The sequence below is a fragment of the Acinonyx jubatus genome, chromosome A2 (genome assembly GCF_027475565.1).
Source record: "Acinonyx jubatus isolate Ajub_Pintada_27869175 chromosome A2, VMU_Ajub_asm_v1.0, whole genome shotgun sequence".
In the NCBI taxonomy this organism is placed as follows: domain Eukaryota; kingdom Metazoa; phylum Chordata; class Mammalia; order Carnivora; family Felidae; genus Acinonyx; species Acinonyx jubatus.
In genome coordinates this window covers 2913706-2927325 of record NC_069383.1, presented here as the reverse complement: position 1 = coordinate 2927325, position 13620 = coordinate 2913706, and the positions used below count along the sequence as shown (strand labels likewise).

At 57.5% G+C, this 13620-nt stretch overlaps 1 protein-coding gene across 1 annotated transcript; it reads left to right on the top strand.

Moving 5' to 3' along the window:
* The first annotated feature begins 296 nt into the window (after positions 1-296).
* INSIG1 (insulin induced gene 1) lies at positions 297-12985 on the top strand. Its single transcript, XM_027051157.2, has 6 exons — positions 297-451; positions 838-1266; positions 3623-3747; positions 5190-5356; positions 5698-5797; positions 11171-12985. Exons 2-6 carry the CDS (start codon positions 864-866, stop codon positions 11198-11200), a joined length of 825 nt encoding a protein of 274 aa, XP_026906958.1. The 5' UTR covers positions 297-451; positions 838-863; the 3' UTR covers positions 11201-12985.
* Positions 12986-13620: the final 635 nt, after the last annotated feature.

The following is a 13620-nucleotide window of genomic DNA, read 5'->3' as shown; positions in this document are numbered from 1 at the left end:
CGTCTACGTGACGATCGAGGGCCCAGGTTGTTCAACCGAGGGATGCCGCCCACCCGCTCCGGGCCAGCCCCGCTCTTCCCACCCAGGCCCGGCCTGCGAGTCCCCGAAGCCCCCTCGGTCCGTCAGTCCATCCGCCCGCCGTCCGCGCTCCCGAGCCAGCGCCGGGCGCGAGGCGGCGGTGGCGTGTGCTGACGTCATATGGGCCGCCCGCCCCCGATTGGCCGCGGCCGCCTCACCAGACCCCGAGCGGACGGGCGCGCGGGCGGGGCGGGGCGCGCGGAGGCCACGCCCCCAAGCGGCGGGCCGGGCAGGGTCACGTGACCCGCGGCCCCGCCACCGTCGCCCGCCTTAAAAGCTACACCGCGCGCCCCGCGCCCAGGGCCCAACTCCAAGCGGTCCGGGCCGTGACCACTTTCCACAGCGAGTCCGCGCGCGGGCGCCCCTCGGACAGGTAGGTGGGGCGCGCTGGGGATGCCCCGGGGTCGATGCGGGCCGGCGCCGAGCTCGGGTCGGGAGCCGGGGATCCGGGCGCCCCCGGCCCGGCCCCGGGGCGGGGCTGCACCCCTGACCCCTGCGGGCCGGCTCAGTGCCCCCCTCCGTCCGCCGGCCCCGGGAACTTGGCGCAGCTCGCGGGCGGGGTCCGGGAAACTTTCGGACTGGACGGGCCGGCAGTAGAGGCGCGTGCCCTGCTTCCGCGCAGAGCGGCGCAGCTGCGCCGGACACCTGGCCGCCCCCCTCCCCCGTCGGCGCACCGGCCAGGTGGGCCGAGGGGGGCGGGGGTGGCGTCCCCACCCGGCGGCCGTGAACTTGACGGGGTCCCGCCCCCTCCCCCTGCAGGAACGCCGGCCGGCGCCCGGGGACCGATGCCCAGGCTGGACGACCACTGCTGGAGCTGTTCCTGTGCCCAGGGCGCCAGGCACCGGAGCCTCCCGCGAGCCGGGCCCGGAGGGCTGGCGGCCAAAGTGGGGGACATGCTCGGCCCCGCGGCGCTGGCGGCCCGCCGCGGCCCGGACCCAGACCCCGCGCCGGCTCGCGGGCCTCGGAGCCCCGGGCCGGGGGGGCGCGGCGCTGGCGGCGGCCCCCCCGGCAGCTGGCACCACCACCTGGTGCAGAGAAGCCTGGTGCTGTTCTCGGTGGGGGTCGTGCTGGCCCTGGTGCTCAACTTGCTGCAGGTGCAGCGGAACGTCACCCTGTTCCCCGAGGAGGTCATCGCCACCATCTTCTCCTCGGCCTGGTGGGTGCCCCCCTGCTGTGGGACGGCGGCCGGTGAGTGGAGCGGGGTGGGAGGGGGGAGGTCCGGGGTTGGGGGTGGGGGGGAGGTGGGCGCGCAGGGGCGGGGGCCGCGGGGGCGCCGGGCCGGCCTCCCGCCGACCTGGCCCCGGGGCCGCGCGCGGAGCCCGCCGCCCGCCGGGGATTGGCCGCCGCGGAACTGGTGAGCGGCGCGGCCGGGCTGCCATTGGCCGCGCGCGCCAACACGCTACCCGCGGGCCGCCGAAAACAAACCGTCACGTGGGCCGGCGGGCGGGGCGGGGCGCGGGTCAGGTGCGGGGGCGCCCGGCCGCTGTCAGCTGCGGGCGGGCGCGCGCGCCCGGTGCGCTCCCCCGGCCGCGCGCGTAGAAAGACCCGGCCGATCCGGGCCCAGAAGAGCGCTTGGTGCTTCTGCAGTCACGCGGCGCCCGTCGGCCGGCAGACACTCGCCAGGTGCGGGCCGCGGCCTCCGCTGAACCCGCCCCTGCCCTCGGCGCAGGGGCCCGCTCTGGTGCGCAGAGCAAAGGTGCGTCTACGTGGGGCAGGGCCGAGCAGGTGCGGCGACGGGGGCGCCCCGCTGCTTGCTTTGCAGCCGGGCCGGCGTTCGCGGTGTGCTTATTACTTTGTGTCTTCTGCGCTTTGCTTCCTTCGCGCCTGACAACAGCGCTCTCTGCCGGTGCTCCATTTTACAGATGTGAAAACTGAGTCACAGAGAGGCTAAGCGACCGGGTCTAAGGGCACGCAGTACAGAGCAGGGCCACTGCTCACACCTCTGCGCACTGCCTCCCCGCAGTCGGGGTGTGTGTGCGGCGCACTGAGGAAACGCAGCACCTTCTCAGCACGCTCCCTGAAAACCGCCGGAGGGCCCAGGACTGGGAATGGGGAGCTGTGTTCCAGCGAGGACACATCCCTGGGGGGTACTGCACTTACTCCGCGGGCAGAATGTCTTCATCTTTGTTCTTAGAAAGGTAGGGTCCTGGGACGCCTGCGGGCGCAGTCGGTTCAGTTTCCGACCGACTTGCGCTCAGGTTATGATCTCGAGGTTTGTGACTTCGAGCCCGGCGTCCGGCCCTGCGCTGACAGCTCGGAGCCTGCAGCCTGCTTCTGATTCTGTGTCTCCCTCTGTCTCTGCCCCTACCCTGCTCACACTCTCTCTCTCTCTCTCTCAAAAATAAATAAACGTTAAAAAAAAAAAAAAAAAAGAAACTTAGGATCCTACTTTGCCTTTCTAAACCTTTAAGTAACACAGCTATACTATTAATTTTTTTTTTTAACGTTTATTTACTTTTGAGACAGAGAGAGACAGAGCATGAACAGGGGAGGGTCAGAGAGAGAGGGAGACACAGAATGTGAAGCAGGCTCCAGGCTTTGAGCTGTCGTCACAGAGCCCGACGCGGGGCTCGAACTCACAGACTGTGAGATCGTGACCTGAGCCTAAGTCGGACGCTTAACTGAGCCACCCAGGCGCCCCCACAGCTATACTATTAAATATCCTTTTTGAGATACTTACCTAGATGCAGGTTGCATTTTTCATGCACATTTGGTACAGCAGTTTGTTTGAATCAAAAATTTGATTCTAAAAGTGAAATAGTTTAGTTTAGGCTTTCTTTGCAATTGCAGCCTCAAGGAATTCCAGGAGTACCTGAAACACAATTTCTCTTACTACCCACCCCCACCTCGTATGTTTGTACCTATTTCACTTTCAACGTTCAAAGGTGAGATTAAATTGTAGCGAAATAAGTTACAGAATCATTTGCATTCCAGTTTTCAAATCTCCGAAACTAGACCTTGAGAAAATGTCGAATGAAATTGAAACCCGAGTTTCTAGAACCGAGCCTCTTGTTTCTCGGTTCAAGAGCCTGAAATACTTGCCTCTTTCATAGGACGCCAGGTGGATGTGCTCCCTGGCTTCCAAGCCTCAGCGTTTCAGTGACTTGACCAGCTGAACTTTGTGCCCCACAGTCGCTCCCGTGGGCCTGGATCCCCAGCAGCCCGCTTTGCTTCTGGCCTGGAACCCCACACCCTTCCCCCGTCTAAATTCTCTTTATCCGATCCCATGCTTTAAAATTCCGTGTCTGTAAAAACTCCCTAACTCCTCCCGACCACGGTAAGCTCTTGTAGTTACATAACCCTTATCACTTTACACATGAGAAAACAAACACGAGGATCCGGGTCCCGTCAGAGCCAGTGTGATCCTTTTGTTCTCAAGGACCACAAAAATGTAAAGTTAATCTTAATTAAAATACCGTATTCTGTAGCACATACGTTTTCTAGGGAAAGAACTAATTTGAGTAATATGTTAACAATTGCCACGTGGAAATCCTATCACCTTGAAGCTGGCACAGTCTAATACTGTTTTGTTTCGTTTTAACAGCTGTTGTCGGCTTGCTGTACCCGTGCATCGACAGTCACCTTGGGGAACCCCACAAGTTCAAGAGAGAGTGGGCCAGCGTAATGCGCTGCGTAGCGGTTTTCGTTGGCATCAACCACGCCAGTGCTGTATCCTTCAGTGGGTGTGCCGGGTCCAGAGCATTCTCGTGGGTTCCGTGTTGCAGCGTTTTGTGACTTTCAACGAGCGTATCTTACTTTATAGGTCACTTGAATGGTCTCCTTCCAGCTATTTTGTTTTAAAGCGTGCCGCTTGGTTTATACTTAGCGAGAGTTTTCAGAGTTTTCAAAATGGTGCAGGGAGACTGTCAAAATAGTACCAGAAGCAGAGTGGACTTCTTTGTTCTGCCTTCTGTCAGACAGAATCTTCTGGTTCCTTGCAGTTGGTTTTGTAAATTCCCTCGTAGGTTCCTACCTCGCATCTTCCCTTGTGAAGATCTGGTTTCTGTGGCCCAGTGACCGGTGGCTGGGGGTTCCTCTTCTTGGGGCCACTGCTTCCAGAGGTTGGGGAGAACCCCGTCTCTGCTTCTCTGCCCCCTCCCTGGCCGTGACCATGAAGTTTCAGGGACTGAAGTGGTGTTCTCTGGAGTAGGAGCCTTTTTTTTTTTTTTAAGTTTATTTACTTATTTTGAAAGAGTGTGTGTGCATGTGGGAGCTGGGGGGGGGGGGATGGGCAGAGAGAGAATCCCAGGCAGGCTCTGTGCTGTCGCACGAGGCTCAGTCTCACACACCATGAGATCAGGACTTAGCTGAAATCAAAGTCGGACGCTTAACCGACCGAGCCCGCCGGGTGCCCCCGGAGTAGGGTTCCTAATGGAAGGTCCCCAAACTTCCAGAGTCCACGGGTGGAGTATGTTGCACAGACTTATGTTACGTGTCTGTTGTTAAGTGCATTTTTCAGGAAGATAGGCCATCGAGTACCAGGTCTCAGAAATTTGGGGTTTCTTTAGGAAGCCTAGGTCCTATCTTGAAATTTCAGAGAAAGGTATTTTAGAGTTACTGATTCTTAAATCTGCTCTACCTGTATTTTCTTGAAACGAGTTTCAGGAAGGGGTGTTACAGACTAGCTTAGCTCTGACAAATCTGTGTTTTCACCACTTGATCAGCAGTGTTGTGATGAAAGGCAGCTAGCTGTGTCTCCATCAGGCGGAAGTGTGATTCTGCTGCCAACTGATGAGGTGTCTTTGAGGCGCCACAAGAGAAGAGTGTTTGCTCCGTTCAAATGGCTAATAAAAACGAAAAACAGAATAGCGCCTCCAGGTGGCTTACCAGCAAAATACGTTGTTGTGTGCTCAGAATGCCGGCAGCCGCGGCGTTCAGAAAGTTTCCCGGTAGAATTATGGGTTTAACCCAGTGATCAGAGAAGGTCCGTCCTCTTGTATCCAGCAGATCCAGCAGATCTGGACACAGCCTGGGCAGCACTGTCGGATGGAGAATCTCATGCTACGTAATGAAAACACAAACGCGTGTGGGATGTGCAGGGGGTTGTTGTTGTTGGCTTGTATTTGACGGCCTTAAACGTCGCTGAAGTTTCCTTAGCCTCGCGCCTCCAGAAACTGGATTTTGCCAATAACGTGCAGCTCTCCTTGACGTTAGCAGCCCTGTCTCTGGGCCTGTGGTGGACGTTCGACCGGTCAAGAAGCGGCCTCGGGCTTGGGATCACCATCGCCTTCCTGGCCACGCTGATCACTCAGCTGCTGGTGTATAACGGAGTCTATCAGTAAGCACGGGCTCCCGACTCCGCCTTTGTCCGCGAGCTGTCACCTGACTCCCATGAAAAACACCCGCCAGGCCGGGCGGTCAGGTTGTATGCGCACACACGTGGCGTCGATTTAGGCAGGAGAGTCTCAAAAATGCCGCTGCTGTTAAAGACGTGCCGTCTAACCTGGGGGGAAACGCAGCAGTCACGGCAAGCGCAGCATTCCGACGTGGCCCTCCCACGGCGTGTCGTGTCGTGTCGCGTCGCGTGCCTCCCCGGTGAAGACAGTCCACCCGGAGGCGAGCCCAGCTCGGGGAGGCCGAGTGCCCGGAGACAGGTCTCCTCCTCTGTTCTTTCTGCAGGTACACGTCCCCGGATTTCCTCTACATCCGCTCCTGGCTGCCCTGTATATTTTTCTCAGGAGGCGTCACCGTGGGCAACATAGGACGCCAGCTGGCTATGGTACGTGACGCAATCAGCTCTGCTGGCCTGCTGCAATCGCTTTATGTAATACAGTGTGATTTGTGTTGACGGATGTCTGGTTGGGACTCAAGAACAACAGTTACTAGAGCAGCATACTCTTGAAAAAAAGTAGCTAACGGTCCCGAGGCAGTTCCTCGGTATGTGAAGCTTCGGGGGTTTGTAAACGCGTGATGAGCCAGGAAGTAACCAGGGTTCCCGGGCAGCCCGTCCTGTTACAGGGCTGTTCGGTGACGGTTCTGAGCTCTCCATGGAAAGCGGCAGAGGAAAGTTACTGAGATGGTAACGGGAGTGGGTGGAAATGAGCCCCTCGCTGACGCCGCGGAGACCCCGCGCCCGGGTCGGGGCCTGGCCCAGCGAACACTGCCCTTCCCGGGACAAGTGGCCCCGGGGCGGCGTGGGGGGTGCCCCGCGTCGCCAGAGACCTCCCCCCTCCCCCCCATCACCGGGTAGATGGACTCCCCCAGCACGGAGCCGTGTCCTGAGAGCCGGAAAAGCAAATGAAGTCGGGAAAAATTATGGCAGTTCTATTCTGTAGTTAAAAGTTTGCATTTGAACACTTTAATAAGAGGAAATCAACTTTGGACACGTAAGCGTTCCTTGGCGTTGACTTAGACTCTGGGGCTTAAATAGAATGAACTGAAGGAAACCACGGAGGCTTCTGAGGGCCATTGCCCTCAGAGATAAACCCTGGGGCTTGCTCAGAAAAGTTATCTCGGTCCCTCACATGCTATTTTTAAAACAAGGCATTTATTAGTGCTGATACTCACCAGTGGGAGCTGAGTCTAAAGGCCACTCGGCTGGTTCACAAAAATAGAACTAATTTCAAAAAGATAGAATGTGTAGCATGTCCCGCTGGTTCCTGAGTCCATCGTTCCACCCTCTACCCCTGGAGGTTCTGTGGATCTTGCCCCAGAATGAGAACTCGATTAAAATACCGTTTCTGGCACCCGCAGTGAGGATCAGAGGATTTGACGTGTGTGTGTGTGTGTGTGTGTGTGTGTGTGTATGTGTAGATGTACCTATAGACTTACATCTAGATTTTTGAGTGATTTCTATACACAACATGGGGCTCGAACCCCGAGATCAAGAGTCCCGCGCTCCACCTACTGGGCCAGCCAGGTGCCCCTTGACTGGGTCCTGTTAACACTGGCCGCAGCCCCACATCAGACCTGTGCCCTGGCTCCCTCCCTCCCCTCCCAGCCCCCCTGGCTGCTCTCCCCAGGAGACCCGGGCAGGTCCACCGGTGCTTGTGCTGGTTCTTAGTCCGGTAGCTTCCATAGAGAACCCCTAATAGGGCTTCCAGGACAAAACCGTCCTCAGCCAGGGTAACCCTTCACAAAATTAAAATTTAATAACATTCAGTGAATTGTTATTTGAGGCCGACGGGCCGATGGTGTTCCGTGTGCGCGAAGACGTTTTTGAACCAGGTTCAGGACGTGAGCGCGTCTTCGGTAGAGGCGGAGGCTTCACACGTGCGCGAGTTGCAAGCGGCTGGAAACGGTGGGAGGAAACTTCTTTCAAAGGAGTCGCGCAAATCGTTACCTTTGAAAATACTACCGCTTGGAGACTGTCTCAGTAAACGATCCTGGGTGGGCCCCTGCAGTCGTTTTGGTGCAAATTTGGAAATTAAGTACAGGTTGTCCAGATGAGCGTAAGACGTGTTCCTGTCGTACATCTAAATGAGGAAGGGCCACGATCCCTTCCCTCCCAGGTCATCAAATCTCCGCGCCCACCCCGCTCGCTCGCTGTTTTTTCCACCCGTGAGAACGTAAGTCCTTCCCGCTGGGTCCCGCCCGCAAGGAGGGTGAGCCGAGACCTTGGGAGCGCGGGGCTCCCTTCCCCGGGACCAGTGGCACCCCGGCCGCCACCCGCTGATACGGCTCCAGGGCAGGGGCTCAGCCTGGTCCTCGTCCTGTGGGTTTTCAGAGAGCAGGGGGCCGGAATCGTGGGCCCTCGACCCTGGGGGGCAGCACCCCCCCCCCGGAGTTGGGGGATGGGGAGAGCAGGGTGTGCGGACGGTTAGACGTGGCGGCTTCTGGAGAGAACCACACGCGGCCTTTACAGTGCGATTTTTCTGGTCGTGAAAGTTATGATGCGAATGTGACTGTCGTGGTCGGCCCTGGGCGAGGTGTGCAGGGACCCGTCCCACGGTCTGTGGAGCACGCCGTGCGTGCGGTCGCGGGGAAGCCTGGTCGCGGCGGCTCCTTGAGACCGGTCGGCTTACTTGGGGCACGACCATGGCGTGAGGCCGCCGTGGACGTGGAAGGCGGGGTCCTCCCCCCACCGCCCCGGGTCTGTCGGCGGGTCCCTGTGTTCCGATTCTCTTGGCCTCCACCCCCGGAGGTGTGTGTGCCAGCCCCTCCCGAAAGCAGTGCATCTTCTACGTTGGTGCTCGGGGAAGGGTCTCCGCTCTCCAGTGGCCGGTGCCGTGCGCCCCTGAGCCCGGCAGCCCGCCCCGTCCACTCTGCACCAGGGCGCTGCCCTCTGTGCCCTCTCGGGGGGCACACAGACGGCCTGCTGAGCTCACGCTGCCACAGCATCAACAAGAGAAGCGCGTGAGGCCAAAATTGTGTTCTTTGTGGGAATGGAATCGGGGGTGTCAGAAATCGAATGGTCTCAGGCTGCGTCAGGACCAAAGGGTGAGGTGTGCGCTCCGAATAAATGTTTCCCTGCCTCGCTGTGTTTTCACGGGGCCTCCTTTTTCGGGGGGGCTTCTCCCCCCGACCCCCACCCACCCCCCGGCACTGGCAGGAGGTGGTCCCCATGGGCTGGAGGCGTCGAGGGCCTGCAGGTGCCTCCCGCGGCCCGGCCCCGATTCTGCGGCGCCCAGGGCAGCGCGCTCTGTCGAGTGAGCCCCCCGGCCGCCCCAGGGCAGCGCTGAGGCCTGCGCACCCCAACAGCCTGGGGGAGACGGCCCCGTTCTGCAGGTCTGTGTGTTGGGGTCCCCGAGTGGTGAACCTTGGAGCTTTGCTCTTACCGCTCTTGTGGTGTCTTGAAAGGCGACACTGTGACAGGGTGGGCCCTTGCTGGAAGCTTCATCATCGAGGACACAACTACCTTTAAAAGGACAAGTTAAAAGAGGTGCTTTAAAGAGAGAGGATACTTGCACCTACGACCTTAATTATTCTCTCTTCAAAGAAATGAAAAAGTAACAGCTTTCTGTAAAAACAGGCCTACTCTTTGCTCAAAATTTGAAAACTCGTTTCCGCCCTTCAAACCCAGGAAGCTGCTCCATGTGTCAGGGGTGGGACCGGCCCGGCCCCGTCCTTGGGCCCTGCCCGCAGCTCGGTCGAGCTGTCTCTTTCCCACAGGCCTTTGCACTCGAGCTGTTTGCGTGAAAAATGAACCCGGCTTGGTATTTTAGGGGGGCATCTAAGAAGGAACTCCACCAAGTGGGGCTTTTGTGACGGACGTGCCTCGAGTGAGGAACATGAAGACGGGGGCCCTGCTCAGGCCAGCGCTGCCCACACCTGACCCAGTGTCACCGGGGGCGCCTGCCCTGTGCATCCCTGCCCCGACTCCATCTGGGTTCTAGAATCTTCTTCTGTCCTTCCCCGCGGCCCCCTCCCTGAGGAAGAAACGTAATTACCAGAAGGATGGCCACGTCCACAAGCCACAGGTGGGCTTCGCTTGTGGTTCAGTGGTTTGCGTGGCTTTTTCTACGTGGTATTTGTTGTCAGCCTGGCGTTGAAAAGGAAATGATGAGTCCGTAGCATAATTTTATAGAAATTTCTATTTATCGCTATTCGTAGCTTCAGGTTTTTTAAAAAGCTAAGGCTTCAAACTGCTTCCAATAGATGCCTGCTTGCCGCCGGGCTGCCCCGGCCACGGGCGTTGAACTTGCCTTTCCTGTTTGTGATTGACCCCATCAGCTGCAACACGGATCACGCCGGTGTTCTGTTCGAGGGTGAATTAGCACTCGCTGTGCACGGGTGTGCATTTTCGTTGTCGGCTGATTTCACCTTTTATAACAACAGTTTGAAGCAGGACCTGGTGTTAGTCCATTGTAAAGATGGGGAAACGGAGGCTTGGGAAGGTTAACAGCTTGCCCGGTGGGTGCAGGGGTGTGAGGCGGGCTGGGCGGGAGTACGCGCCACACCGCCCTTCTTGCTTCTTGCACGCTGCTCGCCTCTGCTGGCAGCCCTCCCCGTGGCTCTTCCGTGGGGCGCGGCCCCTCCCGCCCCTGGACACGCTGCTCTCGGGTTGCGCGAGTGTGGTACCCGGCCCAGGCTGACCCATGACCTCTCGCCAGCGGTCACTTATGTTCATACAGAAATGCCAGACCTAATTTTAGTCTCCCGTGGGCCGTGGACTCCAGGCCTGTTCTCTGCGTGTCTCGGCAGGAGCATGGGCCTCCTCCCAGCGCGTGGTGGGTCAGCCCCCGGGTTCCCGTGGGTGACGTTTGTTCGGGACCGTCCTCGTGTCTGTGGTTGTCAGTTCGTGATGCTTTCGGGTGACCAGTTGTGAAGGGAAGTCGTGCTTCCCTGGGGGAGGAATGAGCACCCCAGAACCCCTGGCGGCCTCCACACCCCCACGGCACTCCCCACGGGTCCGGATACACGCAAGGTCTCAACCGTTTGTAGTTGACTCGTAATGGTCAGCCCTGCGGTCTGGTTGCCAGACGGGGAGGCCAGCGGGCACCCCACACTCAGGGCAAGAAGTGTTCGCTGCGGGTGTTCCCGTGCCCATCGATAGCTTTGTGGCCTCGGGAACGGCATCGGCCCTGCTCGTCCATCAGCGGGACGCCCGTCCTCCAGGGAGGAGTCCCTGGCAGGGCCTGGGGGACGGTGGGCACCTGTGGGTGAGGGTCCCGTGAGGAAGTGGGGTGCAGAGTGTTTCTGTGTCGAGGGAGGCAGAGTCGTCACTCTGCATCCTAAAGCAACACCTGTTTCGGGCCCCTGTCTCCCCAGGCGGCGGAGGGGAGAGGAGCAGCAGAGAAGCGGGGGTCCGTGCAGGTGGGGGGCAGAGACCCCCTCACGGGAGCAGACCCATCCTGCGCAGAACAGCATGCTCCCTTAGACCTCAGGGAGCCACAGCCCTGGGCCCCGTCCCACTGGGGCCCGTCCCACCACCCGCCGCCTCCCTGCGGGTGTGGGCTTGGTCTCCACCCACACAGCAGCTTCACTGAGGGCTGTCCACGCCCATGTCACCTGACGGTCCCTGATCCGCCAGGTGGGACGGGTAGCTCCCGGCCGGGGCAGTGAGGAGGGCCCGGGCCGCTGTCTCCCACACTTCCGTCGCCATCATCTCCTGCGTCAAGGCGGTTTCTCTTGGCCTCTCAGGGTCCACGCGGAGCTCCCTGCAGTGTGCACGCACGTGGTGCTGACCAGCGGCCACTCTTTCTCCACACAGGGTGTTCCCGAGAAGCCACACAGCGACTGAGTCTCAAAAGCCACTGAAGAAAAGCACGATTTGGGAAGAAAACCTGTGACCTTGGATTGTGACAAAGATGATCTTTCTCCTCCGTGATCTGTTTAGATTGGGTGACTGTCCCCGTGACTCCCGGAAAAAGAAGTCCCCTGTTCCAGAGCGGCAAGCGAGGGGAACCGCCGATGTCCAAGCGGACCTGCGCCACACGCCCGTGCCTGCGTCCGCTCCGACGGGGCGGGGGTTCAGGCAGGCACGGCTTCCCGAGTATTCGATCTCATTTATGTTATTAAAAGCAAGTTGCCATATTTCAAAGCCTTGAACTAAAGCCTAATTACCAGCTCTTGGTTTCGTATCCGTGCCCACAAGGGATAGCTTGATGGTGCTTTAACAAAGGTGAAGTGTGGTCTAATAGGAACCGTATTTATCCAAGAGATTTTTTTTTAAATAGGGTTGTGTAAAAAGAGAAGCAGCCGGGAGGCCCGCTCCCGCGGTCGCGGCACGGAGACCCTTCGCGCCCTCGTTCCCCCCGCGGAGCCCTGTGTAGACAATCTCACCGAGCGCAGAAGGCAGCGAAGGCCGTGGCTCTCCACTGTGACCTGCTGGAATTCTCACCTCCGTATTTGCGAAGTTTCATCCCAAATCCACAATCCTCTAAGAGGGAACGCCTGTCTGCCGTGTATTCTTAGCCAGAATTGTCTGTCGTTTCTTTAATCCTCCAGAGCAGAGATGACGATTTTTCCGCAGCCCTATGGAATTTGCAATCTGTGATTGCCTTGTAAAAAGAACCGTGCACATATCACCACGTTGAACATTTGGTGTTTCTAAATACTCAAAGATCTCGGTGAGCACAATGTATTCACTTAATGGCATAGACCATAGTAGACCCGCTTGGCGAGGGTTGGGTCTCACACTTCAAGTGCAATGTATCTGAAAACCAATCTGAGCCTTGTATTCTCTTAAATATTTATTTTCTTTTTTTTAACGTATGAGATGTTAAAGAGGGATTCTCCATTCATTTCAGTGCTGCATGGAGGCAAAATTCAGCAATAATTTCTTTCAGTTATGAAGTTACTCTGTTGTGCCCTCCACTGAGCCCTGGTCCTTTGAAATACTCCAGTTTTGTGGGTTTAGTAGACTTGTAATTTTTACTGACAAATTTACCTTTTTTGTATTTTGCGATTTAAATGTTTTTGTTTTAAATTTTTTGTGAAGCGATTTCATGAAGAGACTCCTTTTGACTAGACGCAGGCAGTCGGCGGGACGGGGGTCGGCGCCGCTGGCGCCTGTGGCCACGTGTGCTTGGCCTCGTCCACGCGATGGGTTTGTGGTTCCTTTGTTCTGCGAAAAACGCCTTGGAGTAAATTTTAGGTGGCTGTGTAGCTGATTTGTTTTCAAGGAATTTTGTCTAAAAGAAAACGGGGTCATTCCGCACCTCGAAATGACCCCTACGCGTTTTCTGAAAAACCGGAAGTTATCAGGTGAGAGCAGTAATTGAATCTTTAAAATACACTTGATCATGTACAAACAATAAGTATTTTTTTCCTCTTAAACTGGAAGTAAATCTCTGTTAGAAATAATGTAGCCAAAAAAATGTGAATCCGAAGAATTTTTTTGCCAATACTTTATAGCAAGTATATGAACCAAAGTGATTTGAGTTTGTAAAAATGTAAAATACTATGAACAAAATTTGCACTATCTGAGATACGGACATCTAGCGAGGTTCACATTCGCACTAAGTTTTCAGCGTTGTGTTCTTTTTCCATTCGTTTGTTACTTTTATTAAAGGTTCAAAACCAACCATCATATTTATGAGTTTTTCTTTAAAGGCGAGGGGGGCTTCTCTGAGGATGCTAGAAAGCGAAATGGGGAACTGTTTTATAGCTCTTCGAATTTGACTACGTTTCTGTACAGCCTCTTGGGAAAACCCCACTTGAGTGTATTTTCTGTCACGCTGGAAGGCGACGGGCGGTAGTGGCCATGTTCGCCCCCCGCCCCCCGCCCCTTGCCCTCCTCCCTGACTCGGGGAAAGCCAGGCACCTGCTGTGCCTTCCTCTGCCCTCTCCCAGGAGCGCTGTGCACGGTCTTGGGGTGACAGGGCCCCTTCTCCCCATTCAGATGGGTGTCCAAGGGCCTCTGGGCTCCCAGCAGACAGAGCCCGGGAAGAAGGGGAACGTGCTGAGTGCCCGCCAGCATGGCAGGCCTGTCCCTCCCCACAGAGACTCCAAATGCCGCCTGAGTCCAATTCATGTGGCTCCAACGTGGGATCGGCCACACCCACCCCGTCCATACCTGTGTTTGAGGGGAAGTCCGGGGAGCGGGGCGCTTCCTGGACCACCTATCTGGTCAACAAGGGAGGAATCCTGTCGTCCCATTTCATTACGGGCCGGGCACCGAGTCACGCAGATTCCTCGTCCCCTCTGTCGGAGGCCCGA

Coding starts and splice junctions, on each gene's coding strand:
- INSIG1 (XM_027051157.2), top strand. CDS start 864: ATGCCCAGGCTGGACGACCACTGCTGGAGCTGTTCCTGTGCCCAGGGC. Junction 3,748..5,189: donor GCATCAACCACGCCAGTGCT/GTATCCTTCAGT, acceptor TCGCGCCTCCAG/AAACTGGATTTTGCCAATAA. Junction 5,357..5,697: donor GTGTATAACGGAGTCTATCA/GTAAGCACGGGC, acceptor TTCTTTCTGCAG/GTACACGTCCCCGGATTTCC.